The following is an 18,176-nucleotide window of genomic DNA, read 5'->3' as shown; positions in this document are numbered from 1 at the left end:
ATTGATCTGATGCAACAGAAATTTGCATGATATGGAAAGTGTAAAAAAAAATCCCGACCTACCGACCCTATTTTTTTCGCCATGTTACCGGAAACACAGGTATTTTTTTGGCCTAACTGTTTATTATTTCCTTTAGTGTAACTCCCTTATATTCTTTTAATAATTTCAAATAGCATTTTATTAATTAATATAGCAATCCCACCCCGCGTTTTGATAACGTCCAAGAAAAAAAGCGGTACCATTTTGTTTGTTAAAATGTCGCATCTTTTTTAAATTTGTACAGAACAGTATTCAAGAAAAGCTCTACATAGGAAGTGAAAAAACACGCATCAATATCCCTTTTATTTAAAAACATATTTCAAAAGATGCACCGAAAAAATGTGAAATGTCCCATCATTTTTATCGAATTTCAAACGAATTTCTTGGGCAACTATTAAGGTTGGGGGAGGGGGGGGGTAGGATCGCGATGGGCCTTGTAGAATTTCGTAAAAGTTACAAAAATGTTCAATTTTATTTGTTTTAATCAGTCTGCACAGTTAAAACTCGGTATTCCTTTCTCCTTTTCATAAGTCACACATCACAGCAGCGAATTCTGAAAAGAGAAGAAAACACTTTTTTGATCATCAACATACAAACTCTACTATGAGCTGGCGTTACAGACTAGGTACTTCACTAAAGAAAGCATGCAAATTAATATTATATTTGATAAGAAAATACAGTTAAGTAAGCATGAAAAACATGCATATCTTTAATGAGTTATGATTTTTTTTACATGATTAAAAAAAAAAACTTCTGAAGGAACTCGCCGACATTTCACATTAGACCCCCCAAAAATAAAAATAAAATAATAATAGAGATTTGATAGAGATTGAAAAAAGACTCATGTATGTTCATGATCCCGGCGTCTGAGGTTACACACCACTCAGGGTCATAGTTGGCAGAAACGGTCTCAGTGTGTTTACCGTGGAAATTTCTGTTATCCCCACTCCCTCCCCCTCCCTCCCCTCATCCCTCCCGACAGCATGCCAACACACACACCTTCCCCCTTGAAGGTAAAAAAGGAGGGACAGTCGAGGTTGGGATTTGTTTGGTTATACATTGATACATTGTATACTTGTTATGTTGCTACGTAACGCGTTCAACTCAATAACGACCCCCCCCCCCCTCCATTGAAGACCTTTTCCACCCCGTCCCAAATTTTAAACAACGGGGATAAAAAGCCGTTTTAAAGTTTTAACCACGCTTTCCGCCAAAGTGGTAACTAGTATTACTAGTGTTTCTTAGCGTTCAAAGACATGAGCTGATATGTGCTCAATTTGGAAAGTTCTGGCTAAAAGGGCAATGGGGAAACGCTTTTGGACATACAAACATGTATATATTCTTAGTATGTATATAATTTTATCCCAAAAATATATGACCGTCTCTGGCCGATACTGTTATCTACGCTCAGCGATAGAGAGTGAATTTATGACGGCGTGTGCCCAGTAAACTTTATGCCTGTGACGATGCATGTCCAGGACAGTTCGTACCATCAATGGAGATATTGCCGTCCCCGTCAATATCGACCTTTCGCAGCATTTCGTCGATTTCGCTGTCGTCTATTTTCTCCCCGGCCATGTTTAAAACTTCCCGGATTTCGTCACGGCTGATTGTACCACTGTGGATTTAGATTACCAATAATTAAAATGAAATATTGCAAATAAAAAGAATAAAAAAATAACGGTTATCGTAAAGGAATAATTCATCGGCCATATTTATAAATGTACGGACCTTTCCTTGTAAAGGCAAAACAATTGCCAAGATAATAGCCTTCTGCCACCTTTCCATTATACTCTAAAGATAGCTTTGAGCCCCGTGTCCCTTTTGAACTTCCCCTTCCCTTGTCCTTATGATCCCACGAACAAATAAAACAAAAACTCACTCGCATGCACGTTGGAGCGTTAACTGAACAGTGCGGGTACCCGAGCCCCTCTGCGCCCGTCCCCTACTCCTATACCATTCAATCCCACCACACACGTGCCATCACAACTCTGCCCCACTCCCTACTCCTATACCATCATATCCCCTTCCCTACACACCTGTTGTCTCCCCCTCTGCACCCATACCCTACTCCTATACCATCCCTACCCTTCCCCACCCACCTGTTATCTCTCCCTCTGCACCCATACCCTACTAATATACAATCCCATCCTCTACCCATACACACCTGTTATTTCTCTCTCTGCACCCAACCCCTACTCATATACTATCCCACCTCCTACACCCACAGACCTGTTATCTCCCCCTCTGCACCCATCCCCCAATCCTATACCATCTCAACCCCTACATCCACACACCGGTTATCTCCCCCTCTGCACCCATCCCCTTCTCCTATACCATCTCACACCCACACCCACACACTTGTTATCTCCCCCTCTGCACCCAACCATTACTCCTATACCATCTCACACCCTACCCCACATACCCGTTATCTCCCCCTCTGCACCTATCCCTTACCCCTATTCCACCCCATCCCCTCATCCCACACACCTGTTATCCCCTCCCTCTGCACCCATCCCCTACTCCTATACCATCCCATATCATCCCCCACACACCTGTTATTTTCCCCTCTGCACCCATCCCCTATGCCTATACCTTCTCAACCCCTACACCCACAAACCTGTTATCTCCCCCTCTTTACCGATCCCCTACTCCTATACCATCTCAACCCCTACACCCTCACACCTGTTATTTCCCCCTCTGCACCCATCTCATATTCCTATACCATCTCAACCCCTACACACACACACACACCTGTTATCTCCCCCTCTGCACCCATCTCCTACTCCCATACCATCCCGTCCCCTACCCCACACACTTGTTATATGCCGCTCTGCACCCATCCCCTACTCCTATACCAGTCCGATTCCTATCCCACACACCTGTTACCTCCCCCTTTGCACCCATCGCCTACTCCTATACCATCCCCTCCCCTACCACACACACCTGTTATCTCTCCCTCTGCACCCATCCCCTACTCCTATACCATCCCATATCATCCCCCACACACCTGTTATCTCTCCCTCTGCACCCATCCCCTATGTCTATACCTTCTCAACCCCTGCACCCACAAACCTGTTATCTCCCCATCTTTACCGATCCCCTACTCCTATACCATCTCAACCCCTACACCCACACACCTGTTATTTCCCCCTCTGCACACATCTCCTTCTCCCATATCATATCACCCCCTAACCCACACACCTGTTATATCCCCCTCTGCACCCATCTCCTATTCCTATACCATCTCAACCCCTACACCCACACACCTGTTATCCCCCCCCCCTCTGCACCCATCTCCTTCTCCCATACCATCCCGTCCCCTACCCCACACACCTGTTATATCCCGCTCTGCACCCATCCCCTACTCCTATACCAGTCCGATCCCTATCCCACACACCTGTTACCTCCCCCTCTGCACGCATCGCCTACTCCTATACCACCCCCTCCCCTACCCAACACACCTGTTATCTCTCCCTCTGCACCCATCCCCTACTCCTATACCATCCCATATCACCCCCTACCCCTACACACCTGTTATCTCCCCCTCTGCACACATCCCATTCTCCTATACCATCTCACCCCTACCCCCACACACTTGTTATCTCCCCCTCTGCACCCAACCATTACTCCTATACCATCTCACACCCTACCCCCACATACCCGTTATCTCCCCCTCTGCACCTATCCCTTACCCCTATTCCACCCCATCCCCTCATCCCACACACCTGTTATCCCCTCCCTCTGCACCCATCCCCTACTCCTATACCATCCCATATCATCCCCCACACACCTGTTATCTCCCCCTTTGCACCCATCCCCTACTCCTAATCCATATCACCCCATACCTCCACACACCTGTTATCCCCCCCTCTGCACACATCCCCTACCCCTATACCTCCCCATCCCCTAACCCCACACACTTGTTATCTCCCCCTCTGCACCCATCTCCTACCCCTATACCATCTCAACCCCTTTCCCACACACCTGTTATCTCCCCCTTTGAACCCATCCCCTACCCCTATACTATCTCAAACCCTTTCACACATACCTGTTATCTCCCCCTCTGAATCCATCCCCTACTCCTATATCATCTCACCTCTACCCCAACACAACATCTTTTACCTCCCCCTCTGCACCCATCCCCTACCCCTATATAATCTCATCCCCTAGCCCACACAACACCTGTAACCTCCCCCTCTGCACCCATCCCCTACCCCTATATAATCGCATCCCCTTTCCCCACACACCTGTTATCCTTATCAAAGACCTTGAAGGCGGTTTTCATCTCTTCCACTTGTGCGTCGATGTCCGCCTTCTGGTCCGAAAACAACTTTCTGAACTCTGACTTGTTCACATACCCCTCCTCTGTGAAAATTATGGAAGGTTATGATGACAGTAATTTATTTGTTAAAAATGCACTCTTTTCCCAAATAAGATGTACCACAGTAAATACAATTGTTTTAATGTATCGAAAAGGGTGAATTATTATCGGAAACAATGGTTCTTATGAAGGATGCCGTGTAAAGTTAAAGGAACGCCGCAGAAAACACAGTTTTTCTTCCTAATAATGAGACGATAGTTGATCACTGTAAATGTAATAAGACCCACCAGCTATTTAAAAGTTTTGCGTTTTCAGCTATTAAATACACGGCTACAATCTTGTTATCAGTAATTAATATTTAACTTAAGGCATTATTCAGTAAGTAGTTAAAGGTTTATCACTCAAAATGAATGTGTGTTATGCACCAGTCAATTGTACCCCCCCCCCCCCGGGGGGGGGGGGGGGTATACCGGGGATAGCCGGGGAAACGGGTCGTGTTTTTACCTTTCAGGTGGCCCCGCAGTGCCGGTCAATGCGGTGTTTTGGTTTTCTCTTTTAATATAGCGGGCATTACCTAGGGTCCCTAGAGTGTGGGGACATTTGGCGAGGATTTTACCATCTGTACGTCTCCGCAAGGCGGGGATTTTAGCCGGGGTTTGCTGGACCGAAAGTCCAAGCCCCCCTTTTCCGAGCCTGGTAGGGCCGTGGATACAATTGACTGGTGCATTATACATGTGAACGTATTGATTTTAAATACGAGTATCAGTTTAAAGCTGCCCTCTCACAGATTTACCGTTTTGACGACTTTTGTATTGTTTGTCTTGGAATGAGCCATTTTTTGCGTAAATATATGCAAACCAATGATATTTATCAAACTGCTGACAAAAGATCAAATCGCAGATTTTCATATTTCCGTTCGAAAATTAATGTTTTATGGCTAAAAGCGTTACTAACGGTTTAAGAAAAATGCATAAAACATCAAGTTTTGAATGAAATATGAAAATCTGTGATCTGTAACTTCGATGCTTATAAAACGAAAAATTTCGCGTAAAATATGGTAATAAACTCCAAAACTAATAATGTAATATCCGTTTTATCTTCCTGAATATATAAATACGAGTAAAATATTGCAAAGTATTCATTTTACACAGGTCTATATCATCCTGAATTGTGTTTGGAAGGTTAGTTTTTTTCATTAGGAAGTAATTTATGTTGCTGTCAAAAAATGTTTTTTTTTTAAAACGAAAAAGATCTGACAAAACTTATTTTTCACGACACCTTTCTTTAATTTATTATGTTTTGATAACTAAAACATATCAAGATTTATTATTTGATTGTTGTCTAAAATGTGGTATAAATTGCTAGATTACCTTTATATGGTAACATTAAACAAATGTATTGCGTCCTTGTTGTAGCTAATTCATCGTTGGCATTAGCGGCTTTAGAGGGGGGAGGGCGCACCCGGCGCGCGCACCCTCTAAAATCGTCAAAGGTAACTTTTTATTCATTATCGGAGAGAAAAAAACGACATGCTCAAAATGCACCTTTTTGACTACAAATTATTATAATGGTCTTGTAGCAGTAACCCCAAACCTACATGCAAATAGTTTATGCAATATATATTCGGTTCATAGGGAGGGGCGCATGTCAAAAGGATGCGCCCCTAAGTTATGCCCCCTCTAACGTCAACTCCTGGAACCGCCCCTGATTAGGATATTGCCGAAGATCGGAATAGGTGAAAATATATGCCCATTTAATCTTATTTATTCCCATTAAATCTGAATTATAATAGGGAATTTGAATTATGTCTGGGTAATCAGATCTTATCTTAGGAAAACGGTACTTTTCCAAGAAAATCGTTACAAATCCTTATTTATCCAAGGAAATCGTTACTTATCCCAGGAAATCGTTACTTATCCAAGAAAATCGTTACTTATCCCAGGAAATCGTTACTAAACCCAGGTTACAAATCGTAACTTATCTCTGTAAATCGTTACTTATCCAAGGGAATCGTAGCTTATCCAAAGAAAATATCCCAGGTAATCGTTACTCATCCCAGGAAATCGTTACTTATCCCAGAAAATCGTAACTTATCCCTGGAAATCGTTACTTATCCATGGAAATCGTTACTTATTCTAGGAAATCGTTACTTATCCCAGGTAATCGTAACTTACCCCAGAAAATCGTAACTTATCCCATGAAATCGTTACTTATCCCAGAAAATCGTTACTTATCCCAGAAAATCGTAACTTACTCGGTAAATCGTTACTTAACCAAGGAAATCGTAACTTATCCCTGGAAATTCTAACTTATTCCTGAAAATTGTAACTTATTCAAGAAAATCGTAACTTATCCCTGGAAAATGAAACTTATTCCAGAGAATCATAAGTTTTTCGTATCTTTCATGGTAAATCCAAACTATCCCCAGTATACGATATTCTCTTGACTGTGGGTGAGCAATGCGTACCCCACATCCAATACACTATTTGTGATTTACATACGTGAGGGGTTGCAATCGGCGATCATCTGCGCAGCCTCATCCTGTGTCGGGTTCATACCAAGGAGGCGGGCGGCCTTCGTGAGCTCGATGACGGATATCCGGCCGTCATTGTTCAGGTCGATCTTTTCAAATATCTGTTCTATCTCTGTGTGAGATAATAAAGTGTTTGACGTACAGATGAAGGATAATTGTTTGTTTTAGTGCAATATCGCAATATCCTTCACCGAGTGAGCATCGAGAGTTATATTTCATGAGTGGCATAATTACGAGCGAAATATAAATACGGGGTGAACAATGTTAAGATCTTACAATGATTTTAGCATTTTTTTTCTAATTATGATATGCCTTAAAAGGATTTTAAATGTAAGTTTATTGTATTTTTTCAAATAAGCGCGGCAAAAATAAATGCGAACGTAAATGACGTCTTTGGAACTGTGTCCCAGCCCCGTGTGTGTTGACGTTTGAGTTGAAAGTGAATAGAGCGGGCCTTAATGTCAAAAGAGAGAAAAACATCAAATTGTTGTTTCATTGTTTAAAAATTGATATATCATTTTTATTTTACTGATAAACCTCTATAAATCACCGAATGTTTGTTAGCCTTTCACACAGTTTTGTTACAATATGTCAACCCAAATTAAAAAATATTCAGTAGCAAATGTTTTCTATTAGACCAATACCATGATTCATATATACCAAGTTTGGGTACAATTTATCAACCAAAACTAAAGCTATTAAGTTTTAACAGTTTTTTATTAGACCAATCCCATAAATGGTCTTCAAAAACTTTTGCTATATACCAAGTTTAATTCCAATATATCAACCCAAACGAAAGCTATTAAGTTTTCAACCATTTTCTATTGGATTAATCCCATGGATTTTTTACATAAACTCTTCATATATACCAACTTTGGTTATAATATGTCAACCCAAACTAAAGATACTAGTTTCAAATGTTTTTTTTTTGTTTTGTTTTGTTTTCAATTTGACTAACTGTAACCTTGACCTTGACCCTATGGGCCCAAAACCAAATCTCGTGCAATATTCACATATTACGAAGTTTCGATGGGCTATTTTCCTGGTATATTCGGTAGAGTTAGGTAGAGTTTAGAGAATGGTCCGGAATAAAATAGACGGTTGGTTCCAAAGACGGTCTCCTAGTAGACAATGGTGGATTACTTATCAAAAAAGATTTATGAGATAAAAAAACATTAACATTTTAATAACAAAAAATTGCTAACTACAGCTCCCGCTTGATTTAAAAATCGGCATCGCGTTCGAAAAGAAACTGAAATTTGAAAAAAAGTTGAGCGAATGTTACAGTAGACGCAAGACCCCGTTTAACAATAAATATGCATACTCTTGAAATATTAATACAACTATAACAGAGGAATACCAGAATTAAAAAGAAATGTCACAAGGAGTTCATTTAACACTAAATGAATCATTTTGAGCCAGTCCAGTTACCACTGAATAATTACAAAATGTTATCTCTTTATCAAAGAACTATGTTTTTCAACATTTGGTACCAACCAGTTCATCGTTTGTCATTTTATGGATATACCAAAGTTAATCAAATGATACAACTAAGTATAAAATAATCAATATACCTGATTTTTGCTTCTTTGTTTTTGAATTCTTGGTCGTTCCTGAGTTTCCTTTCGCCTTTGACATTTTCAGGTTTTGTTGTGTTACAAATCTCCTCGAGTAGCGTAACACACCGTACAAGAACGCTTGATTCTTATATCGTTCTCAATATTAGTACGTCCGTTATGTATTATAACGTGTTTTATTATAAGTAGTATTTGTGTGCTCGTGAATTAGCAACGTTCGAACCGTTTCTGTTAAAAAGAGCATAAAATCATGTCCAATATACTTGGCCTTTTGTTGACACTTTCTTATAAATGATTGTATTTTTAATATCTGTTTTCTAAAGAATTAATGCATTTCATTTTTAATCGCGACATCTATTATTGAAACATTTAATCAAACATTCAACGTACACCTTTATTCCCCATCACAAAGGCCTTTCAAAATGTATAATTTTCATATTTATAATCCATATTCATTTACCTAAACATGATTAGTATGCAAACTAGATAAATATCACCGATCATTGCTCATTACGGATTATATTCTATCAATCAAGATTTGCGTGATGAATAATAGTCTGAATAAAGAATCATGTTTCCACTGTCGGGAGGTTAAACGTTTTTTGTATATGGCGTCAGAAGTTCGTTAATCCTGTCTGAAGTTTACAAAACGCTAAAGCGGGTACAGGGTTGCGCGGGGGGAAGGGGCACGATGACAAAGCCCCCCCCCCCATCCAATTTTCCGTCGTGACAATGTCATAGAAAGAATTTGCATAAATACACCATTTTAGACTTACATAAACCTAATTGTTACCTTTTCTTTCTCCCTTTCTCCTATCGTCACTTGAATACACTTGACGAACAAAACATTTACGAGCAACTTAAGATGGATTAAAGCTATTAAAGTACATGGTCATTGAAGTGGCGATGTTACCAATCGTCCTAACAATCATTATGTTTCCAATCGTCCTAACAATCATTATGTTTCCAATCGTCCTAACAATCATTATGTTTCCAATCGTCCTAACAATCATTATGTTTCAAATCGTCCTAACAATCATTATGTTTCCAATCGTCCTAACAATCATTATGTTTCAAATCGTCCTAACAATCATTATGTTTCCAATCGTCCTAACAATCATTATGTTTCCACTCGTCCAAACAATCATTATGTATCCAATCGTCCTAACAATCATTACTTTCAAATTACTAGGACAATGAATGGGGACACATGAAATGATTATTGTTGACATTAACTAACTGAAAATTACTATAAATGCTGCGTGTCAACATTTAAAAGTGAACAGTTATTTGTATGACGTAAGACTCTGTTTAATAAACATACATGTAGAAACCTCGCTAGTACTTTCTAAAACTTACTGGACAAAATAAATTTTAGGCTGAACTTTTATGGGTATGGTCTAGTATCAAGTATGTCTAAAAATAGATCATTTCGATAAAAGCCTGAAAATGGAAAAAAAACCTTTTCCCATCATTGTTGAATGAGTGGATTTTGGCCCATTTTGTCTTTGTTATATAATATATATATATATTAAAACTACCATCAAATGCAACGACCATAATTTTAGAATGCCATTGTTCTGCTAGCTGAAGGGCCAAAACTGTACTTACAATGTGCAGCTGCAAACAAACACCCAGGTGCATAACTAATTAACCCCGACTACATAACACTAAGGTTTCATGAATCTAGGTCAAATAATATTGGAGTTTTGAATTACACAAGTTCGAAAATTCCAATGGTTGGTAATTCATGATCAACGGCCCTTTTAGATGAAGTGGGAAAAAATCCATGTGCACAACTTTATCATCTCAACAACATTCAAATCAGATTTCATAACTATACGTCAAATAGTTTTGAGTTCTGAAAGACACAAGTACGCATAATATTTATGGACGGGATCACGGACGAACGAACGCACGGGCTGACAATGACATGTATACCTCACACCCAAATGAAGTGGGGCATATAACTACAGGTATGTTCAATACATTGTTATAGGTGAGATTGGCGGCCTATAAAGATTGCCAACTGACATGATTTTCCAATTCTACTGTCGGCTTAGATTAAACAAGTGTACCTAAAGGACAGGACATGATCCGATGCTGTGTGACAGCTCAATAAAACAATAACTGCAGTTGTTTAATCAGGTCTCGATAACACGAAGTAACGTCAATGGCGAAGAATGCCTGTTTTAGGTTACAACAAAATTACTTTGATCAATGGTTTAGATGAAATATGTAACCGCTGCTGTTTACGTCTCAGTGACAATTATTGCACAAATTAACCTTAACCTGTACCTTCACAATATCAAACTCATCGTTGAATGAATAAGCGATCTTGATCTATGGAATCTAACCTCCGGTGTAAATAATGACAAAGGCGTATACTGTGACAAACTTGCACGTATGCGGACTCATTTGAGCTTAAATAATGGCAAATGTAGACGTAAGACAATTTCAGGAGGAACAGCTTTGGCGTATACAAGGTAAAAAACTAATGGTTATTTAACGACAACTTTAGAAGTATGTGAAACTATTTGGGCTAATAAAAAGGAAACCTCAAGCTTATATTATGACAAACTTCGACGTTATAAGGACAAACTCTTGGCTGTTATATTAACTCACCCGGACATTTACACGGACGATCTCATGCGTATATAATGAAACAATTGTGGGTATTTGATGACAGCTCCGAAGTCGAGGATAATCTCAGAGTCATATAAGGGCAAATACAGACGTATTTAAGGGCAAGCTCAGGCGAATTTAAAGTTAAACTAAGACGCAGTAAAGCAACTCGAGACGTTCTAAAGAGCAAACTTAGACATATTTAACGGAAAACTTATACGTTTTAAGGGTAAAGCGACGCATTTCAGTGCAACTTCAGACGTTATTAATGGCAAACCCAGATGTATTTAAGAGTAAAAACAGTCACATTTAAGGACAAACCAAGACGCATTTAAGAGCAACCGCAGACGTATTGAAGAGCACACTCATATCTTTGTAAGGGTAAACCCGGACGTAGTTATGGTAAGTCAGACGTATTTGAGGGCAAACCCTGACGTTATTTAGGAAAACTAAGGACAAACTCAGACCATACGTATTTAAAAACAAACTCAGACGTATAAAAGGGCAAAATCACATGGTCGAACATAGGCATAAATAATACCAAACTGACATGGTCACATCATTTTATTCTATTTAACAATATATGATACAATTGTGTTGACAACAACACTTTAAGTGTACATTGACAATAAACAACACCTTCAAATGACAAATGTTTTAAAAATATAAAATATTAGTACTGTACTTATTCATAATCAAGGTATCTTGGTTACTTTGAAATCACATATATGTGCCGCCACTACGAAAATAGATGGATTTCGGCTACAGTATATACTTTTGGGGAAGTTTTTTTTACAAATACTAAATTTTATGCACTATTGAAGTAAAGTTCCTTTAAATAAAATTGTTTTAAAAATTAGTAAAAACACACAAAAAATAACTTCAACGAACGCAAATCTTAACTGTTTGCATGACGTCACATGATATTGATCATTATCACATGACATGCGTAGTGGCAGTGAACTGTATGACAAAAGGAAGTAACCGCTGTAAAGTAAATAGTAAAACTCAAATGCGACTTTCCATAAGTTGAAAATACATAACTAAATGCTGACTTGAAATGCATGGCAAGAATATGTTCGAAACTCTTCAGAAACATACATATTATCAATAGAACGAGGCATACAGATAACCAAAAAACTAAAACCATCAAAATACGTGAATAAAAAATGTACCTTAAACAAAACTAAAATAACCAAGAAACAGAACATTGTACATGTATGTAGTGTACCCACGAGTAAATAGTTATAGCATTTAAACAGAAAGGAATGTGATTTTACCTGAAAAGATTCCCTTTGATACAAATAAACCAAAAAAACAACAACACTTTAGTTCAGGCGAATACAGTCATTGATTGAAACATAGATTGAGTTTAAAGAGGGATTTTGTACTTCAAAACAACCATTGGATTGAAAGATAGGTTGTGCTTAAAGGGGGATTTTATATTTCAAAACAGCCATTGGTGGAAAAAAAATTAAACCTTCAAAACAGCCATTGGTGGGAAAAGATTGAGCTTGAATAGAGGCTATATACATAAAAAACAACAAGGTGTGTACATAGATTGTGCTTTATAAGGGATTATGTAATTAAAACAGTCACTGGTGGGACTATAGTGTGTGTTTAAAGAAGGATTATATAATTTAAAACAGCCACTGATAAGAACAAATTGAGCAGGAAGGCCACTTTGTACTTCAAAACAACCATTATTTGGAACATAGATTATTCAAGAGGAGGATTGAACATGGATAGAAGGGGGATTTTATCCTTAAAAGGGGCGATCTCATGACAATGCTGTATAATTATTGTGAACTTCTCTACTGTAAAATATTTAAAAAAAAAAATCAACTTAAATGGCTAAATTTACACATTTTCCTTTAAAAAACAAATTTTATTCAGTGCTTATGGTGGATTTGAGGAATTTTAGTGGAATTAGGCATTTTTTATTATTGAAGTACTTAAAATATTAAGATTTACAGTCATGTAAAAAGGAACCTTCTTTTGGCCAACTTCGTAATTTGAGGACTTAGCACAACATGGATGAAATCAGCAGTCTTGCACAGAGCCTACAAATAATTTAGTGTTGTCACTGAAAGTTGCCTATGTCCCTGAACACAGGCTGTAAATGCCAATGCATAGGTTCGCATATCTAAATTTTAAACTTACCATGGTTTCAACCAATATCTTTGTGCAAAAAAGTCCCATAGATCTATTATAAATCACTATATGTTGATAGGTTGAGTAGTTATTCAATCTTCAGTTTAGGTTATAACTTGTGTTACACATAACAGAATTCTCAGTACAGAATGTAGGCATCCACTAAACAATGCCAAAAGAATGTCTACTATACGCTACACAAATGCCTATAGATTGTGGCACTAAACATCTTCTGAGTAAAACGCAATACATGTATGTGATAATTGAAATATACCATAATATTGTTATACTAGGACAAAAAGACAATGAGCTTTGAATGATGGAGTCAATCAAAATAACTGTCTATATGCGTGTGTTTCCTTCAAATAATGTATTGTTGTAAAATTGATAAAATATGTAAATTATTGGTTAAAACAGGAAGTACTAACTTTTTTTTTTTTTTTCAAATAATGTTTTTTTCCTCACTGTGGCATGAACACTTATTTAAGAAGAGAGAAATGTATCAGACTTTTCATAGCTTTCCAAACAATATGGTATTGATGAATCAACATAAACACTTGTTACATGTTAAATATAGTTTAATGCCAATAAGTATTTGTTTTAAACAAAGATACATAATTTGGCCTCTAAAACAGAGTATTTAAAATCTGATTGAATATTTAAATCTAAATACAATAAAGTAAAAATAGAATTGCTTCTTTCCGATTTCACTGACCCCCCCCCCCCATCTATAAAAACAGTAAGGTCGGCGCCTGTTTCGTAGGTAGGGTCGAGTAACCCAAAACAAATGTTGTTGTTTTTTAGGCCCTGCCCAAAACCATGTACCAAAAATGAGTGAAAAATAAAGCAAATTTAGAGTCGGGTGGGGAAACCGGAAAAAAACAATCTGTTTTCGTTACACCTGATGAAAACTATGTTGCAGCAGTCATGAACTAAATGAGATTCGACAATGAGTAACCATAGAGATTTTTCTTTTAAAGAAAACTCCCATCAATGCACATATTGAAATTATAATATAAATAATTTAATGTGATTTATTTTTAGTTACAACCCAGGGAGTTGTAAGTCTCGGACCAGTGATAGTGACTCTGAAATTGAGTGAAGCAAATATAAATGCACAAAACAAGACAAAAACATCGCAGAATTACAGTTCATAATTTTTTTTAGATTTCTGAAAACAAATCAAGAGACACATCTTCGGCCATCCTTAAAAAATGTGTTTGACATGACCAGACTCAAACTTTTAGTTCAGAAAATATTTTTTATGACTCAGTGACAACTTCACACTAAACAAACCTGGCTTAATCCAAGGGCTATTTCCCAACTCAATAAAAAAGAAGTCTAAAATTGCATGAACTTTGAAAAGGTCTTAGGATGACAGCACACACACACACACACGCACGCACGCACGCACGCACACACACACACACACACAATCTTTAAGGATGGACCAAGATACAAGAAATGTAGGAGCTGAGGTATTTGATTTTGTTCGATATGTGCTGACACAGTTATCATGGTGACATCGCTTAACATATATACATATCATATCATATCATACAGAAAATATATATAATTAAAATAAAGGATATATGAACACATGGCGAATTTGAACATAAACAAATTCAAAAATATACACTAACAAGTAAACAACAGTATTTACAACACAGCAATAGTAAGCAGAAAAAATATTCCTTGTTTGTCAAAGTTTAAGAGAACATCTTCAACGAGTCCTACTGCTTCATAATAAACAATTACTAAGTCTCCTATAAACAGAGAATATCATTTCAATGCTTTTATATTTGATGCCCAAAAATATTACAACATATTTGATGCCCAAAAATATTACAACATATTTGATGCCCAAAAATATTACAACATATTTTTTTCCTGAAATGAAGGATATGAAATTCCTGGGATATTTACAATTTTATGACAAAAAGTGGAAACCTCATACATAATCATAAAAGTTAATACCAAACACAGAGCACTGTGAAAACATCAATATTTAACAAACAAATAACACATGTTATCCATGCTAACAAACACATGTTATCAACTATGTCTTATCAACAGTAACAAACATTAATCACAGTAAAATATATCTTTTGGTCCCGTCAAAAATCATTGGTCCCTTTTACACAATAAATGGTACATAATTCTAATGTACATGAAAACTACAAACAAACAAGCATGTATTTAGATTCTCACATTTGTATTTTTTATTCAATGTTTAAGCCCTGACACGTGTTCATGCTATGTGAAGAACTTGCAAATTGCCAAGAAAAAAAACAAGATTTAATGCAGCTGAGAATCTAAAGAAAACAAATAAAAGTGGAATTACAAAGACAAACATGGCAGCAGTACTGTTCCAAATAAAAACAATTCTACAGTAAAAGCATCTAAAATCATTTAGAAGAGCAGTTTCAACATTGTTATTAATTTTAATATTTCCTCTGATGTCATCATCTAACACTGTGTGTCATCATCTAACACTGTGCAAAGATACATAGTACTTGTTTTGATGTGAAGTCAAAAAGCTAAAATACGGACAATCCTATTTTGCAATATATATCAATGGCAGATTTATAATTAATATTATGGTAATGGATTCCATTTCTATGAATGAATTTACTAGCGCAACAGGGATACTTTTTGAAAAGTAAGCTTAGGAATCAGGTAAAATTCTCCAGATGCGAAGACAAAAACCTTGCAGCAGTTTGTACAACACTGAACAATAAAATCATCAGTTTGTGAAATTAGCAATTCATAAAATCAGCAGTTTGTGAAATAAGCATTTTATAAAATCAGCAGTTTGTGCAATAAGCAATTCATAAAATCAGCAGTTTGTGCAATAAGCAATTCATAAAATCAGCAGTTGTGAAATAGGCAATTCATAAAAATCAGCTGTTTATAAAAATGATCAGCTCTTTATAAAATACGGTAAGCAGTTAGTTTAATCCATTTTGTGAAAAAAAATATTTCATAAAATAAACTTCTGTTTGGGAAATTCAATTATTGTTTGTGATATAAGGAGAGTGTAAAATAAAGCCTTTCACCACTTTGCGACATACGCATTTTCTTTTTAAATCCAGATTTTGTGTTTACTTTGCAGCAGTGTGTAAAATTTGGTGGTTTTCTAGGGTAGTGAAAGCACTGGTATACCACAATGCGCATCAGAACTTAGAGGTGGTAATGTCTGGTGAGCTATTACACGTCAACTTGGATTCATGCACCGGCACAAACCTGAGGTTGATAAAACAGGCAATCGGTCAATTGATTAAAATACATAAATCAAGCACAGCAGGAAGTGAACATGGTTATATAAAGCACAGAAAAACAGGAAATGGGACTGGGAAAGTTGCTAAGTTGGGCAAGTACAGTAAACTACTCTATTCAGTTATGCCATAGCCAAAAATTAGGGTAATGGCACACTTATACTGCCGACAACACCTAGATGCTATGGTTATGCCTGGATAAACTCCCTTGAAGCTACCTTTACTTTGACAATGCTTTTTAAAACTGACTATACCTTGGCAATATTTTCCAAAACTGACTATACCCTAGCATTTTCCCCTGAAACTGACTATATTTTGGCAAAGTTTTCAGAAGCAGACTATACCATGTACCATGATTTTTTTGGAAACTGACTATACCTTGGCTATATTTCCTGAAATGACTATAGTTTGACAATTTTTAAACATACGCCCACAAACTGAAGGTTTGCAAAAAGAAGGGCAAATAATGTTCTAATTTCTAAGGGGAATCCATTTTTGATTCAACGTACATAATGGTATGCACACTTTGTTAAAATATTATGTATTATGTTATAAACATTCATTTTAATCTCAAGTCTATTTCATAAACATGACAACTTACTATGCAAAATTATAAATAATTAAATTGCATCAAATGTGACTTTCACAATATATCACCACCCTCTCCCCGCTATTTTAGGACTAATTCTACATTTCATGTATTCAATATACAAGTCCAATTTTTCAATTTCTTCAGTCTGAAAGCTAGGCAAGTAGAGGACAGCTTTAGGTCTGGGTGTAAGGCAAAGCTTCCTGAGATTGGGTTACCTTCTATATCCAATACAACGTTGTAGACATAGTTTACACTGATAGATACACAAAATCCATGACCTTAATTTCGGAACACGTTGTGAGGCCCCCTGGTAAAATATTTTTGTAAGTTAACTTGTTTGAAAGGCATTGGCAATGAGATGTGACCACTGATATATCAACTATGAGGGCCTCATATATTTAAATCATTGACAGTTGAAATACAGCCAATACATGACAACGTCTTCATTTTTTGAAACTACAAGGAGCTTTGCCTTTAATTAACATCTTAAGTGCCACTCACAACAGCTACTATTCCGTAATCAAACAATTAACAACACTTAAAATAATAAAACAAACTATTTTTAAGTTTTAACAAGAACATCAATAACTTCGAAAACCAACATTAAACAACACTTTAACTCATACAACCAACTATATCTGAAACTGCAATATTAAAGTCAATTCTCAACAGATCCAATGTGAAACCTTTTCTTAGGTTTCCGATCCGACAATGAGCTTGTGCGATCTCTACTGAAGTTGGCATCGTCCGGGAATTTCAGTGTAATGTTTGTGTCGGAACCAGAGCGTTTTAACGGAGGTGTCCAGTTACGTCGGTTTTGCTTTAGCCGGGTGATACGACTTGGAATGGCGTACATAGAGCTGGGCTGAATCACGTAGCTGAAAATATGTTTATACACATTCAAAGCATTGGAAAATTTCTAAAAAAATATTTTTAAACAATTTTACCGTACGTCAAAATGATTTAAATCAAATTTCACAAAAGACAATTAAGTTTCCTACAATTACTCTTCACATGGAGAATAAAAAAGCAGTAAATGACAAAACAAATATAC

At 37.0% G+C, this 18,176-nt stretch overlaps 2 protein-coding genes across 8 annotated transcripts in view; both read right to left on the bottom strand.

Moving 5' to 3' along the window:
- Nucleotides 1–492: 492 nt before the first annotated feature.
- On the bottom strand, nt 493–8,889 carry LOC128205600 (uncharacterized). Its single transcript, XM_052907341.1, has 5 exons — nt 8,471–8,889; nt 6,865–7,008; nt 4,290–4,407; nt 1,530–1,657; nt 493–592 (listed from the first exon to the last, which is right to left on the bottom strand). Exons 1-5 carry the CDS (start codon nt 8,532–8,534, stop codon nt 564–566), a joined length of 483 nt encoding a protein of 160 aa, XP_052763301.1. The 5' UTR covers nt 8,535–8,889; the 3' UTR covers nt 493–563.
- Nucleotides 8,890–11,644: 2,755 nt separating this feature from the next.
- The window catches only part of LOC128205595 (potassium channel subfamily T member 2-like), an 83,968-nt gene continuing 77,436 nt past the window's right edge, over nt 11,645–18,176 (bottom strand). For all 7 annotated transcript variants that reach the window (XM_052907327.1, XM_052907331.1, XM_052907328.1 and 4 more), the window contains 2 exons: nt 17,809–18,000; nt 11,645–16,498 (listed from right to left, as the gene is read on the bottom strand). In XM_052907327.1, coding sequence (XP_052763287.1) covers nt 16,429–16,498; nt 17,809–18,000 — 262 coding nt within the window. In that variant the 3' untranslated portion in view covers nt 11,645–16,428. The remainder of the gene's footprint in view (nt 16,499–17,808; nt 18,001–18,176) is intronic.

Source organism: Mya arenaria, chromosome 10 (assembly GCF_026914265.1).
Source record: "Mya arenaria isolate MELC-2E11 chromosome 10, ASM2691426v1".
In the NCBI taxonomy this organism is placed as follows: domain Eukaryota; kingdom Metazoa; phylum Mollusca; class Bivalvia; order Myida; family Myidae; genus Mya; species Mya arenaria.
The sequence above is the reverse complement of the archived record's forward strand: the minus strand, read 5'-3'. Positions and strand labels throughout refer to the sequence as shown.

Coding starts and splice junctions, on each gene's coding strand:
- LOC128205600 (XM_052907341.1), bottom strand. CDS start 8,534: ATGTCAAAGGCGAAAGGAAACTCAGGAACGACCAAGAATTCAAAAACA. Junction 7,009..8,470: donor AACAAAGAAGCAAAAATCAG/GTATATTGATTA, acceptor TATCTCACACAG/AGATAGAACAGATATTTGAA. Junction 1,658..4,289: donor GTCTTTGATAAGGATAACAG/GTGTGTGGGGAA, acceptor CTAAATCCACAG/TGGTACAATCAGCCGTGACG.